General features: G+C 49.3%; 1 protein-coding gene across 2 annotated transcripts in view; it reads right to left on the bottom strand.

Moving 5' to 3' along the window:
* The window catches only part of Tmprss4 (transmembrane serine protease 4), a 34,413-nt gene extending 30,007 nt beyond the window's left edge, over nt 1-4,406 (bottom strand). For both annotated transcript variants that reach the window (XM_075966095.1, XM_075966096.1), the window contains exon 1: nt 4,119-4,406. In XM_075966095.1, the coding sequence (XP_075822210.1) occupies nt 4,119-4,121 (3 nt within the window). In that variant the 5' untranslated portion in view covers nt 4,122-4,406. The remainder of the gene's footprint in view (nt 1-4,118) is intronic.
* Between the last annotated feature and the right edge of the window lie 17,104 nt (nt 4,407-21,510).

The raw sequence follows: 21,510 nt of genomic DNA, 5'->3' as shown, positions 1-21,510 counted from the left end.
AAGGGCTTCCTTCCGTGTGTTTTGCTCCCTGGAGCCCCCACTGCTGTGATCTTTGGCATCTTAAGGGGGGCTAGAGTCTGCAAAACCGCCGGGCTCGTCCTCCGTCCTCTATGTTAGCGGCTCCACTTCATGTGCACCTTTGCTATAAAGCCCAGCAGCATGGAGGTAGTGAAATGGGGTGTCCTAGTCCCGCAGTGGCTCAGGGTATGCCATGTGCTGGTCCCATGGGTCTGCAACCTGAGAGAGACGAAGAGACCTCCAGGGTTTGGAGTCTCAACTCTGCCTTTTAGAGGCTGAGTGACCCTTTTCAACTCACTTGACTTCTCTGTGCCTTCCTCTCCTGATTTCTAAGTCTCAGAGAATTGCTGTCACACTCAGAGGGAGACCCTGCATATCAGAGTCCCTCTTGAGCACAGGGGCTGAGCTTCTTGTATCAGGTTAGAGGCAAGAAGTCAGTTGCTGTGGCTCTGTAGGACATGGGGGACTCCAGCTCTCAGGCCAGGCCAGTAGAGGTGTCTCCTGTGTCAGCATTGCACTGGGGCAAAGGTGCCTCACTTACTTCCTTATTTCCTTCTCGCTGGCATCTGTGCGAGAAGGAGGGCCATGTTCTTCCTGGAAAGAGGGGAGCAGTTTAGCTGACCCTGCTCCTTCCGTGCAGCCTTGGAACCCGGGGTCTAGATCCTGAATCTTTTCCTGGCCTTCCAAGGTCTCTTTAGAACCTAATCTATGGCAAACTCTCAGGTTCCCAGATGGGTAGTGGAGAAACTAGAGCCGGCAGGCTATAGTGGGAGAAATTGAGACCACAGCCAGTTCACTGAGCATGGGGCAACTCTGTCTCACCAGCCAGGCGTGTAGCATACCCCATGACCAAAGACCCCTCTGCACCCTGCTCAGGCCACTTCATTCTGTCACCCACGTCCTCCAGAAAGTGTTCTTCACCTGCCTCCTCAGAGTTTCCATCTGCACGTGGATCAGGCTAGAAGCTGGAGGGCAGAACCCTGGGAGCCAGCAGGAGGGGAGGGTGTTTTGCAGTTCTGAGTTCTGTTTACCAGTTTTTCTGCTGCAATCATGATGTTTAATCAGAGTGGCAGGCTGGGCGGTGCCACTAAATACATCACAGGGGGATTGCCACACTGTCTTTGCTAGACTCTCCCTTTTCCTGTTGCTGGGGTTCGCTAGCAGGCTCAGGCTTGTTTTTCCCTCACCCCCAGCTTCTGTTTTCAGGGTCCAAAACACATTTTTTTTCCTGGTAGGATGCTGCTTTTTTTTTAAAGTTGGATTTGGTGAACTTTGCTTTCTCTATCACATAGGTGAGAATCTTGTGACAAGAGAACTGACACGTGAGTTATGCACTGGCTAGGGGATTGCCTGATGACCTGATGCTCTCTGGATATGTTGCTTTCACCTCTCAGTGCTTTCCTAGGGCCTGGTGCTGATGAGGCAGGCTGTGTTACTGCACGAGGAATGGAAACCGTGCTCTTGCCTGGTGGGAAACATGGTCCTTTGGAGGAAGGCCACTCAGCTGATGGCACCGGGGCCCTTCTCCAGCCTTGCCTTCTGAGCCATGGGCCAGTTCTATGAGACCGAGTTCTCCGATAAAGGGATCAGACTGCACGCACCCTGTGACTTCTCTGCTCCCCAAACATATTGCTCCAGCTGTAGCATGTTGTCCCTTGTCCTTGTACCACCATTCTGTCTTGTCAGCTCATCAATTCTCTCTCTATAGACACCCTTCCTGGCTTCTCTGCCTGGAGAGAGTTGGTTTATCCTTCCAGAAGTCCAAAGCAAACACTTTCTCTTCTGGGATAGCATCCAGCCACCCTAGAGTGATCTGCCCTTTTGGCTCAAGAATATCTTGTAATCTTCTTTTGTGAGTGCCTCTGAGGGAGCACCCAGACATTGTCTCAGCACCCCCACCCCTTGCCTAACAGTTGGCCATTGGCCAGGGTGAATTTTTTTTTTTTTAAAAAAGTAGCTGGCTACCTGGAGCCACGGTGATTACAGATTCTCTTACCCAGGGAGAGAGAGAGCTGGGGAAGCAGACGTGAAGAGAGAGCTTTCTTGGTACTTCACCAGTGTCTGTCTACTGCCCAACTCTCAGTTTGCCACCCCAAAGTCAAGGATGAGGTCACCAGAGTAGAGGGCTCCTGGATTCTGTGGTCAGCTGAGGTCTCTATGCCAGCAAGCTGATTTATTTATTTGCTACAGCCCTCCAGCTAAGCCCACCAAATACTTTGGTGCTGTATAGGTTGGCAAGGAAAAGAGACAGAGGGGAAGGACTGAAATTGATCTTGGGTGTTATCACTCTTGCCTTGATTGGATATGATGCCCTCTTCTTTGGCTCATAGGCTTGGATATAATGCTGTTTGTTTTCTTTGGTTCATGGTGTGCTCAGTACTTCCTGAGAGTAATGAGTCCTGGCCAGGATGGCTATCCAGGGATCCCCAAAGATCCTTTTGGTCTCAGCGCAGAGCACATTTGGTACAGTCCTGCCCAGGCCCCGCACTAGGCTCTTACTCTGCCCAGGACTGGTGGCCCGCTCTAGCGCTCTCTCGACATAACCAGCTGAATCAACGGAAGGGAAACCATTGTTAAGAGGCTGCTCTGTGCGGACTTTGACCAACTCTGACAGGGAGAAGCAGGAGGACAGATGGGAGAAACAGGGAGGGCTGAATCCGGCCTTGGGTTCCCCATCCTCTCTTCTGTGGACTGGGAGCTAGGCTCATCTTGGCTCCATCAGTGGGAAAGGGCAGATTGTTACACACAGGTAGCTTAGCGGTTTGCTCAGGGCCTGAGTCTGGCAATTCTCTTCTGCAGTCTAGCCGTCATGTTGCCCGCCTCTGCTCCGTGATCCTTAGCCTGACCCTGCACCCATGGTGCCCACTTGGCTTAACCCTCATCAGCAACACCAAGCTTTCCTTCCTTGCTGGCAATGGGGCAGAGTGAGATGTGGTCCTGGCTATCACTTCCTGAAGTGGGTACAGTTCTTACATTTGCTCAGGCTTCCTGGTTTACAGAGTCTATTCACCCATGTTGGTTTGCTCAGCCTCTCTGTTCACCATATATGTTCCAGGGGTTTCGTGAACCACACTGTTTTCCTTCTGCAGGGCTGGCGAGTGAGTTGAGACTCAGTGAAATTAAAGTCTCGGGACCTGTATAGAGAGCTAGGCCCTTGGTTGGACCACAGGTTTTGTTTCTGTTAGCTGCCCCAGAAACGGTACCCTTGTCAGCAACTCCTCCAAGAGGCAACCCATGGCTCCCCAGTGCCACTCAGCAATGGCTTACGGTCAGGGGACTGACACTGCTCCTTTCCTCCCCACTGACCCCTCCCTGGGGTGGGGGACACCTCTGCACAGCACCATCTGTGACTGGATAGTAGGCAGCTCTGGTCCAGTACAGCCAAGTGGTCCTGCCACTCTGCCCTCAACTGGACACTGGAAGTTTGCCAGACTTTCTACTAGGGGTCATGGGAAATGTTTGAATATCACATACCCTTTTCTTGGTTCTTTCTCCGACCCTTTCATTTTAATGTGTGAGCAATTGTTGAGGACTGGAGAATCAAGACCCCCGGGCTCCCACCTGGTGATTATCTCGTCCCCGTCCTGGTCCTCAGTTGTCCTCCTTAAAAGGACAAACCAGCAGCAGAAGATGCTGGGGATACTCAATGGAGGTGAGCTCTAAAGAGACCAAGCAGAAAGCCCCACAAACATCCCTGAATGTTTTGGGGGCATCTCTTTACTGTTTTCTTTTAAAATGACAGGAGCCAGTTTTCTCAGGAAGTGTCCGAGGCCCACTGTGGCACCAAAGCAGCCTTTGGTTTGAAGAAACAGTCGCATCTTCCAGCAAACACACCCGAGACAGTACACAAAGAAACACGCATGATTTAGAAGCGATCGGTGGACAAAGACAGCCCTGACTTCTGTGCCCACCTTCAAGGATGACTAATGATGGAGAAGACAGATGATGGGCACAAAGGGCTGGAAGTGGAGGTGTTCGGTTATGACCTCTATTTTTTAACCTGGAAGGTGTCACAACATTCTCAGTTAATGGCCCCATGGGCCACCTGAAGGGCCCTTTATGGCCAGCTGCCCTCCCCAGCCCGAGGGCCCTAGACTTACCATGCTGCTTTGGTAATCCTCCTAATTTTCTTACAGCCTGGAGCCGAGATCTGCAACCCAAGGCAGCAGGAGGGGTCCTCAAATGAGTCTCGTTAGCCAGTAGGTCAGAAAGCCCGGGTCAGCACTGGTCAGAGGGCGCCCAAGTGCAAGGCTGCCCTTGCTTCCTGACGACCAGCATTCTCTTCCTTCAGCAAGCCAGCTTCCTCCTGCCACTGTGTCTTGGAGTGACTTGGGGACTCTGGGGCTGGTCAGTTCCTACAACCCAACAGGTGAAGTTGTCAAACTGGAATGATTATGCGTCTTGTAACCTGACACCCAGTTTGAAGGGTTGGGACAACACCTGGAGTCATTCACAGACCTTAGAACAGGTGACACACCTAGAGTCCTTACAGAAGCCTGCCCACTTGAATGCTTTCCATCCAACCAGAGGGCAGGAGGGCGGGCATTGGCTGAGGCTGGGCGATGGCAGACAACTTTTTCTTTCTCTTTCCTCCAGTTGTGTGTCTTTTTACTGTGTGTGTGTGTGTGTGTGTGTGTGTGTGTGTGCATGCACACACGCTTTCTATTTGGAGTTGAAGGAAGCTGAAAGAGTAGATTGCTGGTTCGTGCCAGGCAATAGGATCGGGAGTTCGTGCATCTCTTCCCTAAAGAAGATGTTTGCTCTGTCATCCCCTGGACCCAGAGTGACACTGTGGGGCTAGTGAGCTTTCTGTTAGTGTCCTTTCACATTGTTAAAAGTCACCAGGGCTACAGCTGGGGCCAGGTCATCGTCTCCACAAGCTCATTGCTGATTCCCTGCCACCTAGGACGGTTGGACCCCTACCTCCCCCAGCCAGGGGCTGTACAAAAGGGAACCTCAGGATCAGACCATAGAGCTGGAAGGGACCTGGTCACTTGTGGACTCTCTGGGGAAAACCTACCATCATGTTCAAGTTGAAAATGTAGATTGCACTCTGTTTCCCATCTGATTCTCCTGGGAGAACAGTCAGCCGTATGTCTTGGCTCTTCCATTTAGCAATGTGCTTCTATGCGTCATCTCTTTTGTTTTTACAGTAACCTCACCAAGAACATTTTGTTGTATTTGACCATTGAGGGTGATGAGTTGTTTCTGACAGAAGAAAAGAGGTTGCTGGAGCCTGGGTCCTCTCTTACTGCCAGTCAGGCAAAGGGGTTGCTGTTCTGACAGGGCACGAGAACGCTCTGGGGGTTTAGTTGGGTCAATGCTAAGTAGCCTTGGCTCCATCTGAGGACACCCTACAGGTCTTCTGGGCTTAATGAGTCCATAAGGCTCTCACTCTTCCCTAACCTGGAGCAAAGACCTTGAAAGCAGGAAGTCTGGGCAACATTGAGATCTCTGAAGGGATAGCTTCAGTACTCAGGCCCCTCTTTTCAAAGGAGAATCTCAGCAGTGGGGCAGTGAGGGGGCCGTAGGCCTCTTGCAGCTCGGCCTTCCTTGTTTGGTTCCTGTCTGTACCTAGGTAAATATTTGGCCTACGTTTTCAGGCAGCTGCCCAGGCAGGATTGCTGCAGGGCAGGGATGCTGCAGGCAGGGCTGGTGGCAGGATCATTGCTCAGCACTTCTTGCTCTAGCTTTGGTCCCAGCTCCCAGATGAGTCTGGGAACCAGGGCAGAGGCCTGGCAAGGGGGCACGCAGGCCGGATTTGGTAGGCTGCTGTGATACTCAAGGGGAGAAAACGCACAGTAGAGATGAAGGCACTGTGGCCTGCAGAAAACAGGCCTGCCTTTTCCAGGGCCTGGTGCAAATGGCTAAGCCATAACTCCATCTTCTGGAGGAGGCCTCAGCCTTTTCTGGGGGTGTGAGTGGGGTACAGCATCTTCTGTAACCAAGCTGGTCTCTATCTGACTGTGTTAGCTCAGGATGACAGAAACTTTAGGTCTCCTTGCCTCTACATCCTGAATACTGAGAATAAGGTGTGTGCATCATAGCTTTTGGTTTGTGCGGGGCTAGGGGTCAAACCCAGGATTTTGCGAGTGCTATGTAAGCCCTCTCCTGACAGAACTACACACCAGCTCCACCTCTCCCTTTAGATTTCCTGTATGCTCTTCCCTTTTTCTCTCTTGCCTTTGACTCCTTCCTTATTCTTTCTTCACCTTTCCAACATAGTTTCCTCTTCCTTCTCCTTTCTCCTCTCTTGTGAGTATGTCAAGTTCAGAGGCAGAGTCACTGTGAAGTTTGAGCTTTTGTATCCCTCACTTGTGTGACCCCCTTCTAAGGCCATTGTCTCAATTAGGGTTTACTATTGCTGTGAAGAGACACCACGGGCACAGCAGCTCTTATAGAGAGAACATTTATTTGAAGATGATTTGCTAACAGTTTTGGACGTTCAGCCCATTATGATCATGATGGGGAGCCTGGCGTCGTGTCAGAAGATGTAGTACTGGAGCTGAGAGTCCAGTACTACAACAGAAAGTCAACTGATTGTCACACTGAGGGAAGCCCGAGAAAAAGACCTCAAAGCTCGCCCCCACAGTGACACACTTCCTCCAACAAGACCACACCTATGCCAACAAGATCACACCTCTTGATAGTTCCACTCCAGTTGGGGGCCATTTTCTTTCAAACCATCATGGCTATCTAGTGGGTTCCAGCAGAATATTTTTTTTGTCATTTTTTTTTTGATTTTTCGAGACAGGGTTTCTCTGTGGTTTTGGAGCCTGTCCTGGAACTAGCTCTTGTAGACCAGGCTGGTCTCGAACTCACAGAGATCCGCCTGCCTTTGCCTCCCGAGTGCTGGGATTAAAGGCGTGTGCCACCACCGCCCGTTTTTTTGTAATTTTTGTAGGTACACACACATACACACAAACCTTCAAAATGTATAAGCTTCAGGGCTGAAGAGATGACTTGGTTAAGAACACACACTATTTTTGCAGAGGACCTGAGTTTAGTTCCTAGTACCCATGTAGGGCAGCCCAACCTGTGCTTCTGGCCTCCATGGGTTCCTGTATGTGCCCCCTCAACATACACAGGGAAAAATTAACCCAGATAGGGGTGAGGGCTCACATCTTTAATCCCAGCACTTGAGAAGCAGAGGTAGGCAGATTTCTCTGACTTTAAGGCCAGTTTGATCTATATAGTAAGTTCCAGGACAGCCTGAGCTGCATAGTGGGAATCTATCTCAAAGAAAGAAAAAAAAAGAAAGATAACAATAAAAGAAAAATATGTAGGCATGTATTGTATGTATGTATGTATGTATGTATGCATGCATGTATGCATGCATGCATGCATGTATCTGTGCTTCAGGTTTCACATGACTTGCATCATCTTTGGTCAAGAGCATGGTCTTTGGTAGCCCGGAGTCCTTGCCACCTAATCTCAATCACCGTTTGTGGCTATGGGCATCTTTATAATTCCCCTGCGTTCCATCCTCTTTGTCTACACAGGGATCTTGAAGGGCTGGCCTCATAAACTTGTTATGAGAGAGTTGAGCGAGATGGCCCAGGTGATGTATCTGCTCCCTGAAAGAGATTTGGTGAATGGAGCTGTTGTCCCCAATTCCTGTGGATAAAGCCCTTTTACTAAGTTCAGGGTTATGGGAGAAACATCAGGCCTGGGCACACCTGCATTGGTCTGTTGCAGGAGATAGGGCACACTCATAAATCGTGTTAAGATTAATTCCAGATAACACGAGAACGCCTTGGGAATGTGGAGACTCTTTCTCAACTTTCACTATCCACTCCCTCTCTTATTTCTCTTTCCATTCTCACCTTCTGCCGTTTTTCCCCACACCTTTGTTCTAACCCCAGTTTAGAGAACTACATATTATTTGATCATTGTTTCCAATTGTGCATTTGATCTTAATATCAGCTGTCAGTCATTCTTCCATCCATCCACACTCAGCCATTCATACTCATTGACCCACCCACCCAAGAGATGGTTCCTATGCGTTATCAATGTGGTTAGACATTATGGTTGGGGAAACTAGAAAAGATCTCTTTCAAAGATCTTAGTCAGCCCACACTTTGCATGTTCCCCATTAAACAGGACCTTCAAACACCCTGTTAAAGCAAGCCTTCTAGGCTCTCTGCTTAAGGCATGAGCAAGGTGTGTCTCTGAGAGTTTGCAGGAACGTAGGCTAGCAGCGCTCCATCCCTCCTCCTACACACCCCAAACTCTCTGGGTGAGGGATCACCTGCAACTGAGAGCTTACACTGGCAGTCTATTCTCAGGCTCAGGGAGGAAAGAATCTGTTGTCTGTGGAATGAACTGAAATCAGAGTTAGAACTTGACAAAGGCAAATCCCTTTGATCTGCCCTCTGAACCCAAGTAACTTGATAGTCAGTTCAGTGACCGATCTGTTTGTCTGACCTCATTCAAGAACCCGGGCAGAACTGACCTTTCTCTTGTGACCCCTGCCGATGAAGCAGCTACTCCTACCCATATATGTCCAATTATGGCTATGGTCAGGAGAAGGGTGAGGACAAATAGGGGCCCAACTGAAAGACAGGAGGCACAGTTGCTTCAAATAAACTATAGAGAACAAAAGATGACCAACACATCACACGGGTTCTTGTACGCTGTGTCCTTAGGCATCTGTGTGATATCACATTGATTCATTCAACGGCATGGATGGTACCGCCATCTCTATGAAGCTTAGAGTTGGAGTCCAGGTTGATGTTACGTAGGAAGCCCAGGCTTTTCTACTCCACCTGGGATGATTCATAGAGAGGGTCTATAGTGGCCTCTGCGGTCCTTCAGGAACCTCCGAGAAGCCCCTCAGACTCCCGGAGCACCAGAGCTCTGTGTGAGCAACTGTGTCTCAGGGAAAACGTTTCTGTCATTGCCCATGTAGCTTGGTAGCAGGCTCGGTGCGAGATCTTTCCCTTAGCCAGCCATCTTCCCCTAAAGTAGGCAAAGAACAAATTTCAGATTGCTTTGGAGTCCAACCCCTGTCTTTTCACCCATTTTCTGAGAATGCTTTCTGACTTGGGGTTTTTATCACTGCAGTGAGATGCCATCACCAAAGAGCAAGTCAGGGAGGAAAGAAAGGGCTTATCTGGCCTGTACTTCCATATTGCTGTTCATTATTGAAGGAAGACAGGACAGGAAGTCAAACCGGGCAAGAACCTGAGGCAGGAGCTGAGGCAGAGGTCATGGAGGGGTGCTGCTTACTGGCTTGCTTCGCATGGCTTGCTCAGCTTGCTTTCTTATAGCACCCAGGACCACCAACCCAGGAATGGTCCCACCCACAACAGGCTGGACCCTGCTCCATCAATCACCAGTTAAGAAAATGCACGACAGGCTTGTTTACAGTCTGATCTTGTGAAGCCATCTTTTTGTTTTGTTTTGTTTTTAGCTTCTTTTTTTTGAGATGATTTCTTCTTGGATGTCCTGGAACTTGCTCTGTAGATTAGACTGGCCTCAAACTCACAGAGATCTGCCTGCTTCTGCCTCCTAAATGCTGGGATTAAAGGCGTGCACCACAACCACCCATCCAGAGGCATCTTCTTAACTGAGGTCCCCTCCTCTCAGATGACTTTAGCTTACGTCAAGTTGACATAAAACTATTCAGGACCCCCTTTTTCTTCCTCCCTCCTGCCTTCCCTCCTTCTTCTTTCCTTCCTTCCTTCCCTCCCTCCCTCTCCTTCCTTCCTTCCTTCCTTCCTTCCTTCCTTCCTTCCTTCCTTCCTTCCTTCCTTCCTTCCTTCTTTTTTCATTGAGATAGAATCTTGCTATGTAGGTCAGAGTAGCTTCAAATTTACTATATAGCCCAGGCCGACCTCGAACTTGTAATCTTCTTGCCTCAGCCTTATGAGTTTTGCAATTACAGGCATGATCCACCATGACTGGCTCATGTCACTCAATCTTATCTTGGGCAGCCCATAGCACATAAGACAGACGGTGGGCAAATGGACTGGGAGATTTGACTTCCATGTGTGTTAGTAGGCATGTGTGTAGATGTGAGTGCGCATGTGTGTGCATGTCTATGGAGGCAGAGTGTGACATTGGGTGTCTTCCTTAACCATATTCTTCCTTATGTTTTTGAGGTAGGGTCTCTCACTGAACCTGGAGCTCAGCGATTCAGCTAGGGGACTCACTGGGACCTTCCTGTCTCCGCTGCTCCGGTGCTGGGATTACAGGCAGGCACTGCCATGCCCTGACTTTATACGGGTGCTGGGGACTGAAATCAGGTCTTCGTGCTGTTCATGTACTTCACTGACTGAGCCATCTCTCCAGCCTCAGATTCTACTTTTTGTTCTACGGTGTTGAGTATTTGAGAATGAAGACAGGAAGGACTTGGCAACTGTTTGTTTCTGTTTTATTTTGTTTAAATCTGATTAGAAAGCAAACGATTATTTTCTCATGACCCAGATATGTACAGTACATACATGGAATAACCATGTATTAAATCTATGCCATCATGGACAGCTCTATTGTCTGCCAGCTACTGCACCTTAAGAAAGCTACTTAGTCTCTCTGTACCTCTCTTTTCTCCTCTGTAACATGGGGACAGTAATAGGTCCTGCCCACGGGGACTGTTGCAAAAAAATGCCTACGGGGATACCTAGAACATATTAAATATAGGCAGCGAGATGAAAATGAGCATTAAATGACTCTTTCCCATCAAAATGGACCACATGTCATTGCCATCTCTTCCTTATATATCTTTGATTCGTTGTTTCTTCAATAGTCATACATTAACCAAGTTCCAGCCCCTTTTGCCAGTTGTGTGGGTAGGGGCCAGGTGTGTCTTTTTTTGGCTCCAATTACCTGGGTGGTTCAGTAGCTCCACAGCTCAACCTGCTGTGGGATTGTGTGATGTAACATTCCCACAGGAACCAAGATGGGAGGAGAGCGTGCTGTGTGTGGCTCTGCCCACTGAGTAGCAAGATCTGGCTTCTTTCCTTTCTGTGACTGAGCAGAACTGAGACGATCCTGGTGAGAATCATTGCCCTAGTCGCTGTGGAGTTGCTTCCTCCTGCTCCTGTGGCCTCTCCATATAGTTAGTACATCATACGCATTCCCGTGAGCTATTCCTTTAAACCGGTACGTGTTCCCGTGAGCTATGTCCTTAAACCAGTACATGTTCCCGTGAGCTATGCCCTTAAAACTTTACGTGTTCCCATGAGCTATGCCCTTAAACCTGTATGTGTTCCCATGAGCTAGGCCTTTAAACCTGTACGTGTTCTCTTAAACTTGTATAAGCCTTGTTTGGCCCAGCTGTGTGCTCCTTTCATTCTGCAAAGGTCCCACCCAACGTTTCCAGTCACTGCGTTTGCAGGGGGTGGAATTAGTTTTCTTTTCCAACTCTGCCCGAGGGAAGCTGAGTGCAAGCAGGCGCCTGAGCCCAGGGAGTGGCCGGTCCAGGTGAGGAGGGACTAACAGGACAACTCGCTAGGTTCTTTCTAGCCCTGCCCCCTATGACTTCAGCGAGGCCCGAGTTATAAAATGGCCACACTCTTATCTTTATCAGAGGGACTTTGGAAATGTTTTCCGAGGACTTTTGCTCCCTGTCGTATCCAGGAAGCTAGCTTGCTGGTAGAGGTCCTTGCAGAAGTAACGGGGTTGGAAAGAGGCGGTAAGGGGTTGGTCTTTTATCTGCAGTGTGGCGAGGAGAAGGGAGAAGCAGTCTACTGGGAAAACCACCTAATTGCTTCACAGCCCCAAAGCGCTTTCTCATCTCTGACTTTTTAAGCCACCCAACATAGTCAATGAGAGAACAAAGACGCCGAGAAATGAAGTCACTCGTCCTTGTTCCATAGCGGGAACTGACACCTTTCACGTGGCACTTACTTCTGTCTTCTACTGGCAGTTGGCACAGAAACTCCTGAGATCATGAAAGGAAGCAAACCTTTCTATTAGTAGTTTGGGCATGGCAGGTGTTTTGCTATGGTGATGGGAAGGAGATCGGCATGCCTGGTTTCAGCGGCACCAAGTGGACGGTGATAGATTCTCTGCTAGACAGAGTAGACACTGGATGTCACACATCTGGCCTCCAGAACTGTGAGACAGCACATTCCTGTGCGTGTAAGCCATCCAGCTGTGGCGCTGTGAGCCTGTAGTTCTAGGAGGGGAAGGCAGAACCAGTGTGTCTCCTTGTTTCCTTCAGGGTCGCTCTATGATTCTGCTTCCACCATGACTGCACACAAAGAGCATCTGAGCCCTGGACAGCCTGTGCTCTGTGCAGACCAGGTTCTCCATCTGTGCCCCAGTTATAGTTACCAGAGCAAACTCACCTGTCTAATCCTGTCTAGCTCTGATTTTTATTCAGTGTACCTTCTACAACCTCAGATGCACCACGAGAGTGCTTGGTGTGTGTGCAGGAGCGAGCCTGGGCACAGGCTCCTCAGAGAATCTCCCAAGTCCATCTGCTGGGGGCTGGCAGTCTCAGGCTGGGGATAAAGGGGTTATTCCGTGTTTTACTCTTGACCTTCAAAGGCCAGTTGGAACTTGAGTCCTGAAGTCATAGAGCTCTCATGGGGCAAAGGTGTTGGGTTTTTCTGCTTTTGTGTGAGGACATCTTCTTGGATGAGGATCTTATCTTGCCTAGTCTGCCACCCATAGGAAATGGGTGGCAAATTAGCAGAACAAACAAGCAACCTGCTACCCTTCCAGGCACATGCTTTCTCATTCCTGTAGAGAAGCACAGTTTCATATATCAAATGTATTATAAAAGGCTGGCTTGTCCAGCAACAGCTTGTGCATGCCAGAGAGCCACAGAAAGCCGTAGTTGCTCAGTCTAAGAAGCTGGAAGTTTCAGAACTAGAGGACCATGATGAAGCTCTGGAAGCTCTCTGGAGAGCTTCTGAAGGCAAGTTGCATTAAAAGATTACAGAAGACAGATGCTCACAGATGAGAGCGGCTTCTGGATACACGCGTGCTGAGGGAAAGTGAGGCATGCGTATGCTGGCTGGCTCCCGTCTCCACTCCCCTATTTTTCTGTATAGATTCCTGCCCTTTGATCAGTGTCAGCTACACAGAGACAGTCTTTCCTCCCTTGGTTTCTACGCCAGCTGTTTCTGCAGATCTCACAGACTCACCTAATGTGGGCTTTACTAGTAATCTAAGCATCTCTCAGCCAGTCTAGTTGGCAATCAGGACTGACCAGCACGCCTGTTTACAGTTCATGCCCTTGGTTCCAGACAGTCTGCACCAGGGTTCCTTGTTACTGGCCCACGCTCTGAAAGTAGGCGGAGGTGTGCACAGAGCGCAGGGCAGGTAAGAGGTGGGCAGAGATTAGAACGTGAAGCAGAAGAACACATGTTCAGTTCGAGAACCAGGTTAGTGAGTATCTTTGCCATTGTGTGCTCCTGCAACAGCACACCCGAGACTGTCATTTTAGAAAGAACAGAATGTGATTGCCCCCTGGAGGCTGAGAACCCCGGTCTCCAGGAGTTGGTACATGGTGAAAGCCCTTTTTGCTGTGTGGAAAGGGCGTATCCACCAGTTATTTCTCACAACACTGTGACCAAGACACCACCTGAGAGAACAATTTGAAGGAAGCAAGATTTTTTTTTTGTTCATTATTCTAAAGAGGTTAGTCTGTGGTGGCTGGGCTCTGTGTTTCTGGGATCATGGTGTCCAGAGCCTTTGGAGGATGAGTCTGTTCATCTCACAGAGACAGAAGCAGAGAGTGAGGAAGGCATGTCTTCAGTGATTCAGCTTCTCCAGCTAGGCCACATCTCCTAGAATCCTCACTGCTTCCCCAAAGAGCACCCCCACTGGGACCAGGCATTCAACGTGTGAGCTAATGGGGAGGAGAGGGAAGAAGTGGGGAGACATTCCCTGTCTGGGAAGAGTCTTGTTTAGGGAGCCCACTTCCTCCCCAGGAAATTGAGTTCACTATCATGACATTAATCCATTTCTCCACCATCACAGGCTAGTCATTTCTCACTAGGCTTTGCCTCCCAGTGCTGATTTAAGGATTCTATTTCCAGTATATGCTTTTAGGGGGGGACACCTGGAACCATAGCAGTATGAGGCTATACCTGTCTAGTATTTCCAGAGACCCTCTGCGGGCCTCTCCAGAAGAGACCAGTACCTGGCCCCTACATGGTGCTCAGCACTGACTATATATACTTAATTTCAAGCGCGGCTCCAGCCATAGTGAACACAATTAGCAATGTAAGGGAGAAACAGTGGGACCAGGTGTGAGGCAGCTGTGTCAGTCCAGGTGAAGGATGGAAAAGGGATGAAGATGAAGGCAGAGCAATGCTGCTCCGCTTCCCTCTCTGAAGCCTGGTCCTGTTTTATATGCTTGATCTGCCTAATTTTGTCTTAAGGACATGAAGTCTGTGTGTTCCCCTTTTCTAGATGTGGCTACGGAGGGATCCGTCCTAATACCACCAGCCTGCGCCTGGCAGGACAACCCAAATCACTGGCTTGGAGCAGAGTGCTAGACGTCTGGGCTGTTGAGATTTTGCTGATGTCAGCCGTGGGGATGACTCAGGCTTCTATCTGGGTGGCAGAGTATGAAGTGGACCATTAACAGATGGGTTCAGTGGTTGACCCCATGAAGAGGAGAAGCTTTTAGATGCTCTGTGTCCAGGCCTTGGCACGTCCTGCAGATCATTTATTGATAATGCTGGTGCCTCTGGCTTGACTGAGTGCTTTTGGCCACATAGTGATGCTTGGGGTGGGAGGGTGGTGGTTGCTGGCTTCTAGATACCCCTTGGCTTCCACAGGGCTGCCAGGAACACAGACACAGTGGTGCCAGGCCAAGGGGGACTCATTTCTCTGCCCTAGGTTCCCCGAGTAGACTTCATCTCCAGCCTGAAAGGCATTAGTGAACACCACTCTATGAGGTCGATAGGGAGAGCCGTTCTGGGTACTCCTCACAACACCTCCCATTACCCATTTCCTTCTGTCTTACCTAGGTGTCTGCAGAACAGTAGGCATAGGGCCAGAATGAACCATCTCGAGTCTAACGTCATCCAGATGTCCCTGTGCCCCGGCTCTAGGGGAAGAGTGCACTGGGCGCCCAGAGTGTGCTGGCTGTTGCTGCAGACCCCACTGGCTGCTGCAGACCCTGCTGTCTGCTGCAGACCCCAGCCCTGGAGCTCTTCAACAGAGAGGAGAGGGACCTAACACAGACATCACAGGGTGATCCGCCGGCAAATGCTAGGCTGAGAACAAACAGAGGCAGAAGCTCAGGCAGCTGCCCCGGGAGGTAACATTTGAACTGAGCTTATGAGGATACATTGGACTTTGCCAGGTGGGAAACTGGACACAGTGGAGAGAAACACCCTCAGCCCACACAGGAGGCTTTGTATGTTTGGAGAATTTATGGTTAATTCCAAAGTACCAATTGAGCAACCTCTCTGGGGGCAGCTGTGCTAAGATTAGATAAATAGGGCTGGGAGACGGCTTGGCAGTTGAGAGCACTGGCTCCTCTTTCTGAGTCCTGGTTTCGATCACCGGCACCCACGTGATAGCTCACAGCCCTCTGTAACTCCAGCTCCTGGGAGATCTGACACCCTCTTTCGGCCTCGGAGGGCACACAAGTGGTGCACAGACATATACACAGGCAAGACACCCCCCCCACACCCACATCCCCCACACGACTAGATAAATAGTGCATGGCCCTGTGATGGGAAACTCAGAAAAGCAGCTTCATTTGAGAGCCTTGTGTTCACGCACAGAACATGTACACAGACTTTATACATGGCAGAAGTCTCCAAATTAGGGTTCTTGAGCCTTGAGATTGTGCAAAACAATGCATTGGAACAGAGGAAAAAAACACACAAAAAAGTTTATGTATATCTCTTCCCTTATAAAACAAATTCCTTATAAAATAGTTATTATTATTATTATTATTGTGTGTGTGTATATGTGTGTGATGCTTCTGTATGGGCACACATGCTACAGAGACAGGTGAGGTCCATAGACAACTCTGTGGAGTCGGTAGTTCCTTACTGTCTTTAGCAACTATCAGCCCCTACTTATATGTAGTTATCCATTGAAACCAAATAAAGCATTCACTCACTTCTAATATTTACCACAGGGCTTGGCCCTGACACCTGTGACTGTCCTCTTGTCAGGGGCTCATTTCTCTGTCCCTGTCCCAAGGGTCCCGCGGAAACAGAGTAGAGAAAGCGCTCCTCTAGGTGCAAACGGCTTCTTGCGACTTAGTTCACTTCCAGCCTCTCATCCCATCTCCCTGTGCTCAGAGAAGTCAATTTTCTATCATCTTATCTTGTTTTAGGTGACTTAATCTGCCCAGAGTGGACAAAACAGAAATTTCTGAAAAGATCCCAAGGTTACAAACAGAGCGATAATATAGGTGTGAGCAGAGCGCTCAACAGTGGTAAGGGTGTGGTCATTCCTCTTCCGACCTACTCTTTGCTGGCTTCCCTCTGGAGTCTAGACTTATCATAACATCATCAGAACCAATAGCAGCTAGCCCCAGATACTCCAAGTTTTCAAAATAATTGGAAACAGATTCAAATCTCCTGCTATTAGGAACACTCAGAGAGATTTACCAACCTTGGATGTTGGCTAGTGGTGGTGGTGGGTATCTACGAAACCTAGACATAAATAAACACAAGTATTGGTGGTGTACACACACTGTGTGTGTATGCATATGTGCGTGCGTGCATGCGTGTCTATGTGTGTGGTTGCAGAGATCAAAGAAGTTTGGAGCTCACAACTGTAGGTGATGAACAGCTGGCAGGAATTGTGTAAGCAAAAGGGTGACTGGGTTGTTTTTGTTTTGTTCTGAAAGAGCACCTGACTCTGGGTGGACTGACTGAGGTGGCGGTGGCAGGGGCCAGGACAGAATGCCAGTGAGCTCCCCAGCCCAGGCTGGCAGCTGTTTGGAGAACCTGGGTGGCTCAGGGGCAAAGGTGCATGATCCGAGTTTAACCCCTGGAACCCGAATGGTTTACGGAGAAAACTGACTTGCCATGGTGACTGACTAGATTTGGGGAGACAAAGGGGATAGCAGGAGCTTCAGGCTGCCAGGGGAGATTTCTGGGCCACGGGGAAATTTTGGGCACCATTTTATTTCCTACGATGGTGGACAGAGGCAAAGGGTGGGTTTGGGGAGGGAGAGGACAGGGTTGAGTCATGCTGGGAGAACCTTGGGTAGAGTCGTTCACTCTATCCGACTTCCAGGTGTCCTACAGCCGGCTTGGAGCAGGGCCCTGGTGAGCGGTGATGAAGGCTCTTGAAGTAATAACAGGAACTAAGGGACAATGAGGTGTCTGTCTACACCTCTAGACCCCAGCCAGACCTCCGGGATCAGTTCCTGGCCACTTCCCATATTCCACCAAGTGTAGGTACCCCAAGTTGTTCTCCAAGTCACCAAGCCACTGTAGACGTGATTCAAGCTACTTATCTTTGGGGCTCCAGGCCAAAGTCGTTGGGAAATCCTAATTGGGCTGGGAGTGTCCTTGGCGTCATTGTCAAAACTCAGATAAACAAAGTGAACGGCAGAGGAGGGGATGGGTGGGGAGGGTGCGGGTGTGCCCAGCTGTCAAGACTGGGCAGGCGAAGGCATCTGACCAGGAACACATACTCCATCTGGGTCCTGTTTTGGTGCAAACATTTCAGTTCTGGTCATTTCATTTTGGTTTTCTGAATGGGGCTCTCTGGATTGCCATGTTCATCTGGGGCTTGGCCTAGAGAAGGCCAGCCTTTAGTAGCAGTGCTGAGGGACCAGTGAGATGGCTCAGTGGCAAAACGTGCAGGCTTTCAAGTCTGATGGCCTGAGTTCAGTCTCTGGCCCTCACATGGTGCAAAGAGCAAAACAACTCCTGAAAGCTGACCTCTGACCTCTGTGCATACACCATGGGACACGCTCACCACACACATGCAAAACAGGTAAAAACCAATAATAATAATTTAAAAGAATGTGTTAGTCATGACTCCAAGGGTGGTACCCGGGGACACTGACTTGAACCTCTGTCCGGATGTGTGTGGGGAGGAAGGTGGGTGAAGTATTGATGAAGGTTGATGGCTATCTTATTTCTCATTTAAAATCTTTCGTTGGGGAGGAAATGAAGAGTAATACAGATAGGCAAAAAAGTTCCATATTAAAAGGGTAAAGGTTTAGAAATAAAGACAGGAAAGTAGAGGCAAAACAGTGACCCATGTCTTTAAACCCAGTTACTTTCTGGGAGTCCGAGGCCAGGCTTATCTATATCGCAAGTTCTAGGAAAACCAGGGCTACATAGTGAAACCTGGGGTGGGGGGAGAAAAAAAACAACTATAATAAAGATAAAGACAAGTAGAGTGAGGGCATGCAGAAGACATGATGTAAAAGAGAGAAATAATAAAACAAACAAACAAAACCCAGATCCAGATGCAATCCATCAGTTTGGAACCACAACCTTAGCCATTCAGAGAAACGCTGAGGGAGAGAAATTATGTGGAGGCAGAGAGGGTTGGGGGAGAGAAGGGAACAGGGAGAGGAGGGAGCTTGTCTTTTGTATATTCTCAGTTGCAAATCAAAGGAACACCAACTTGAGTGAACTGCCTACAGTCACTGCTGGGACTGGGGTGCCGCTCACTGCGCCCCCTGTCTGCGCTCTATGTGCTAGAATCCATTTCGTGAGGCTTCGGGCAAGGGGCTGGAGGTTGAGGAAACACCCGCAGAGACAGACCAATACACGGACCTCTAATCGCTGGTACAAAAGCCCCTCTTTAATAGCACCATGGAGGTTTAAATACCCTGCAGTCAATGGCCAACGGGTGAAAATCCCATCGTCTGATCCTCTAGGCTAGGCACAGCTTCTAGTAACTTCAATTAGAAGGCTCTAGCAGGGAAGAGCAGCTGAAGGCCAGGACTCAATTGGTCCCAACACTGGGGGAGGTCTGGGTAGCAGTGGTGAGATCTGGCTGCTTAGAGTGACAAGCGTCTCCAAGGGGCAGGCCTATGACCTAACTGTTGCAACACGGGCTAAAGCCAAAGAGAAGGAAGCAGAACCCCAAAGCATGCCTTTCCTGGCCCATAGATCCTGTTTGGTGTTTTCTTTAGACAGTGGCTTTAATTAGCACCAGGAGTTGATGGTGAGATGGGGAGATGAGAGAGGGCATCCACACTCGGCATGGAAGCAAAGGCTGGCATTCTCACCGTGCAGAACGGCCTCAGCTCCCTTCACCATTCCTGTTCATCATGGAAGCCGATACACAGGGAGTTGTCAAGGCTCCTACCAGTCCCTTCACGTTCCCTCTGCACCCAGACGGAGGCAGGACTCCGGGAATCCAGTCTGCTTTCCTAGGTAAAGCAGCAAAGGCGTAGAGATGGAGCACACTGGCGGTCACACTGAGACAGAAGGATAACCAGAGGCCACCACACTGGAAGACCACATCCTGTGGCTTGTGTTCTTAAAGAAGATGGTGGCCTGATAGCCGTGTAGTGTGCTGCTTTGGAGACATCACTTTACATACCTTTTTTCTGGGGAGAGTCTCATTCTGCTCTGCCCTGGTCCTGCCGTCTTTCCCATCCTGTTTGAAACTTGCCTTTCTTATCCCTTTGTGGTCCTCACTCCCACTTAAGCCCTGTGTGTGGACATCAGTTCTCTCCTTCTACCAATTAGTTCTGGGGATCAAACTCCTTGGGCTTGGTGGCAAGTGCAGTTAAACCTGAATCCTCCCCAAGTTTCTTCCTGGTCCCTCAGGTTACCCTGACTGCAGGGCATATTTAGTGCTTCAGCCTTGAAGACTTACCTGGACCCAGGGACCCTGCCAAGCACGTAGGCTCTTCACTCATCTGCTCTGCCCTGACTCTCGGAGACTCTCCTACCCCGTGTTTCCTCATACTCTGAGTTCTCACATGTTCATAAAGTCTGCTTCTGACTAGGTAGCTAGTCCAAGCCCAGCCCTTGGCACCAGCCTCTTCCCTAGCTGGGCCTCTCCTATCTGGAGTTCCAGCGTGTCTCTGTGTGTCTATGTTGTGGCTGTCTATCTAGATCTGCATACTCCCACTCCACTCAGGGCTCATCCCAACTCAAGACTCCCATACTCATGGCACTGGGATAGATACCAAACCTGATATTGCTACAGAGGAGAAACCTCAATGCAAGGCGGGGCAGAACCAGCACAAGGGGTCATGGATATCTGGGGACTACAAGAAGTCCCCAGAGCTGAGTAGCAACCAAAAATATACTCAGGAGGTTGTGACTTCCCTGCTTCCATGGAATAATCCCATAACACAGTAACTGCTGCCATGCGCTTGAGACTGTTTATTTATTTACCGTTCTAAATGTTGAACTCAAGGCCTCTTAGTTTTCCTACCACTGAGCTGCAGACTCAACTTGTATATGTATGGTGTGTGTGTGTGTCTGCCTCCCAGGTGCTGGTATCAAAGGCGTGTGCCACCATGGCCCCGCATACAGGGTCTTATTAAGATGCCCAAGGCAGACCTTGCACTTAGAATTCTCCTGGCTCAGTTTCCTAAGTAGTTTGGATCACAGGTCTAGACAGTCTTTTAAATGGTTGTAAAACATGTTCTGCTTAGGCAGAACAGCTCATTAGCGGTCCCCACTAGTTGGCCTTTTGTCAGCCCGTCACAGGGTCAACAGAGTTCAGAGTCTTGCCTGTGGCTCGCCTGCTTCGGGAGCCAGTTATCAAATTACCCATGAACTGACCTGAACGTGAACGTAATTATTTATTTTTAAGGTGTTTGTGTTGAATTTCACAAAATGGCCTTAGGGGTTCATAAAACTCAGTGTTCAGTGGCCCACTACCCAGTTCTGCTACTTTTTTGCCCTCCACCCCCCATTTTTTTGCTTTAAGGAAAGGCTGCTAATTTATTTATTTAAAGATTTAAGATTTATTTGTTAGGTATACATGTTCTGCCTGCATGTATGCCTTCAGGCCAGAAGAGGGCACCAGATCCCATTACAAATGGTTGCGAGCTACCATAAGGTTGCTAGGAATTGAACTCAGGACCTCTGGAAAAGCAGTCAGTGCTCTTAACTGCTGAGCCATCTCTCCAGCCACCCCCTCTTTTTTTTTGCACTGAATAACTTCTTTTTTTAAAAAAATGTGCATTGGTGCTTGGCCTGCACGTATGTCTGTGTGATAATGTCAGATCCCCTAGAACTGGAGTTACAGACAATTTTGAGATGTCATATGGGTACTGGGAATTGAACCTGGGTCCTCTGGAAGAACAACCATTGTTCTTAACTGCTGAGCCATCTCTCCAGCACCTGGTCTCCCCTTTGCTACAACCATTTTTCCTCTTCTGGAGGAGTTGGGTGTCCTGACTCCTGTGCTCTCTTATCTTCAGCCTCTTCCAGGCCCATGTAGAAGCCCATCATTTCCTTGCAAAGCATCTGTCCCAGCTGAGCAACAGATCTCTGACCCTGGAGCAACCACCTCCCACACAGCAGCCTCTGCATCTGGATGCCGAAATGTCACCCAGTTATGTAGATGGCACTAGTGTTACCTCTGCTCCCAGGGAGCCTTTTCAGTAGCACCCCCAAA

This window comes from Microtus pennsylvanicus, chromosome 3 (genome assembly GCF_037038515.1).
Source record: "Microtus pennsylvanicus isolate mMicPen1 chromosome 3, mMicPen1.hap1, whole genome shotgun sequence".
NCBI classification, from domain to species: domain Eukaryota; kingdom Metazoa; phylum Chordata; class Mammalia; order Rodentia; family Cricetidae; genus Microtus; species Microtus pennsylvanicus.
This window is presented reverse-complemented; position numbering and strand designations above follow the sequence as displayed.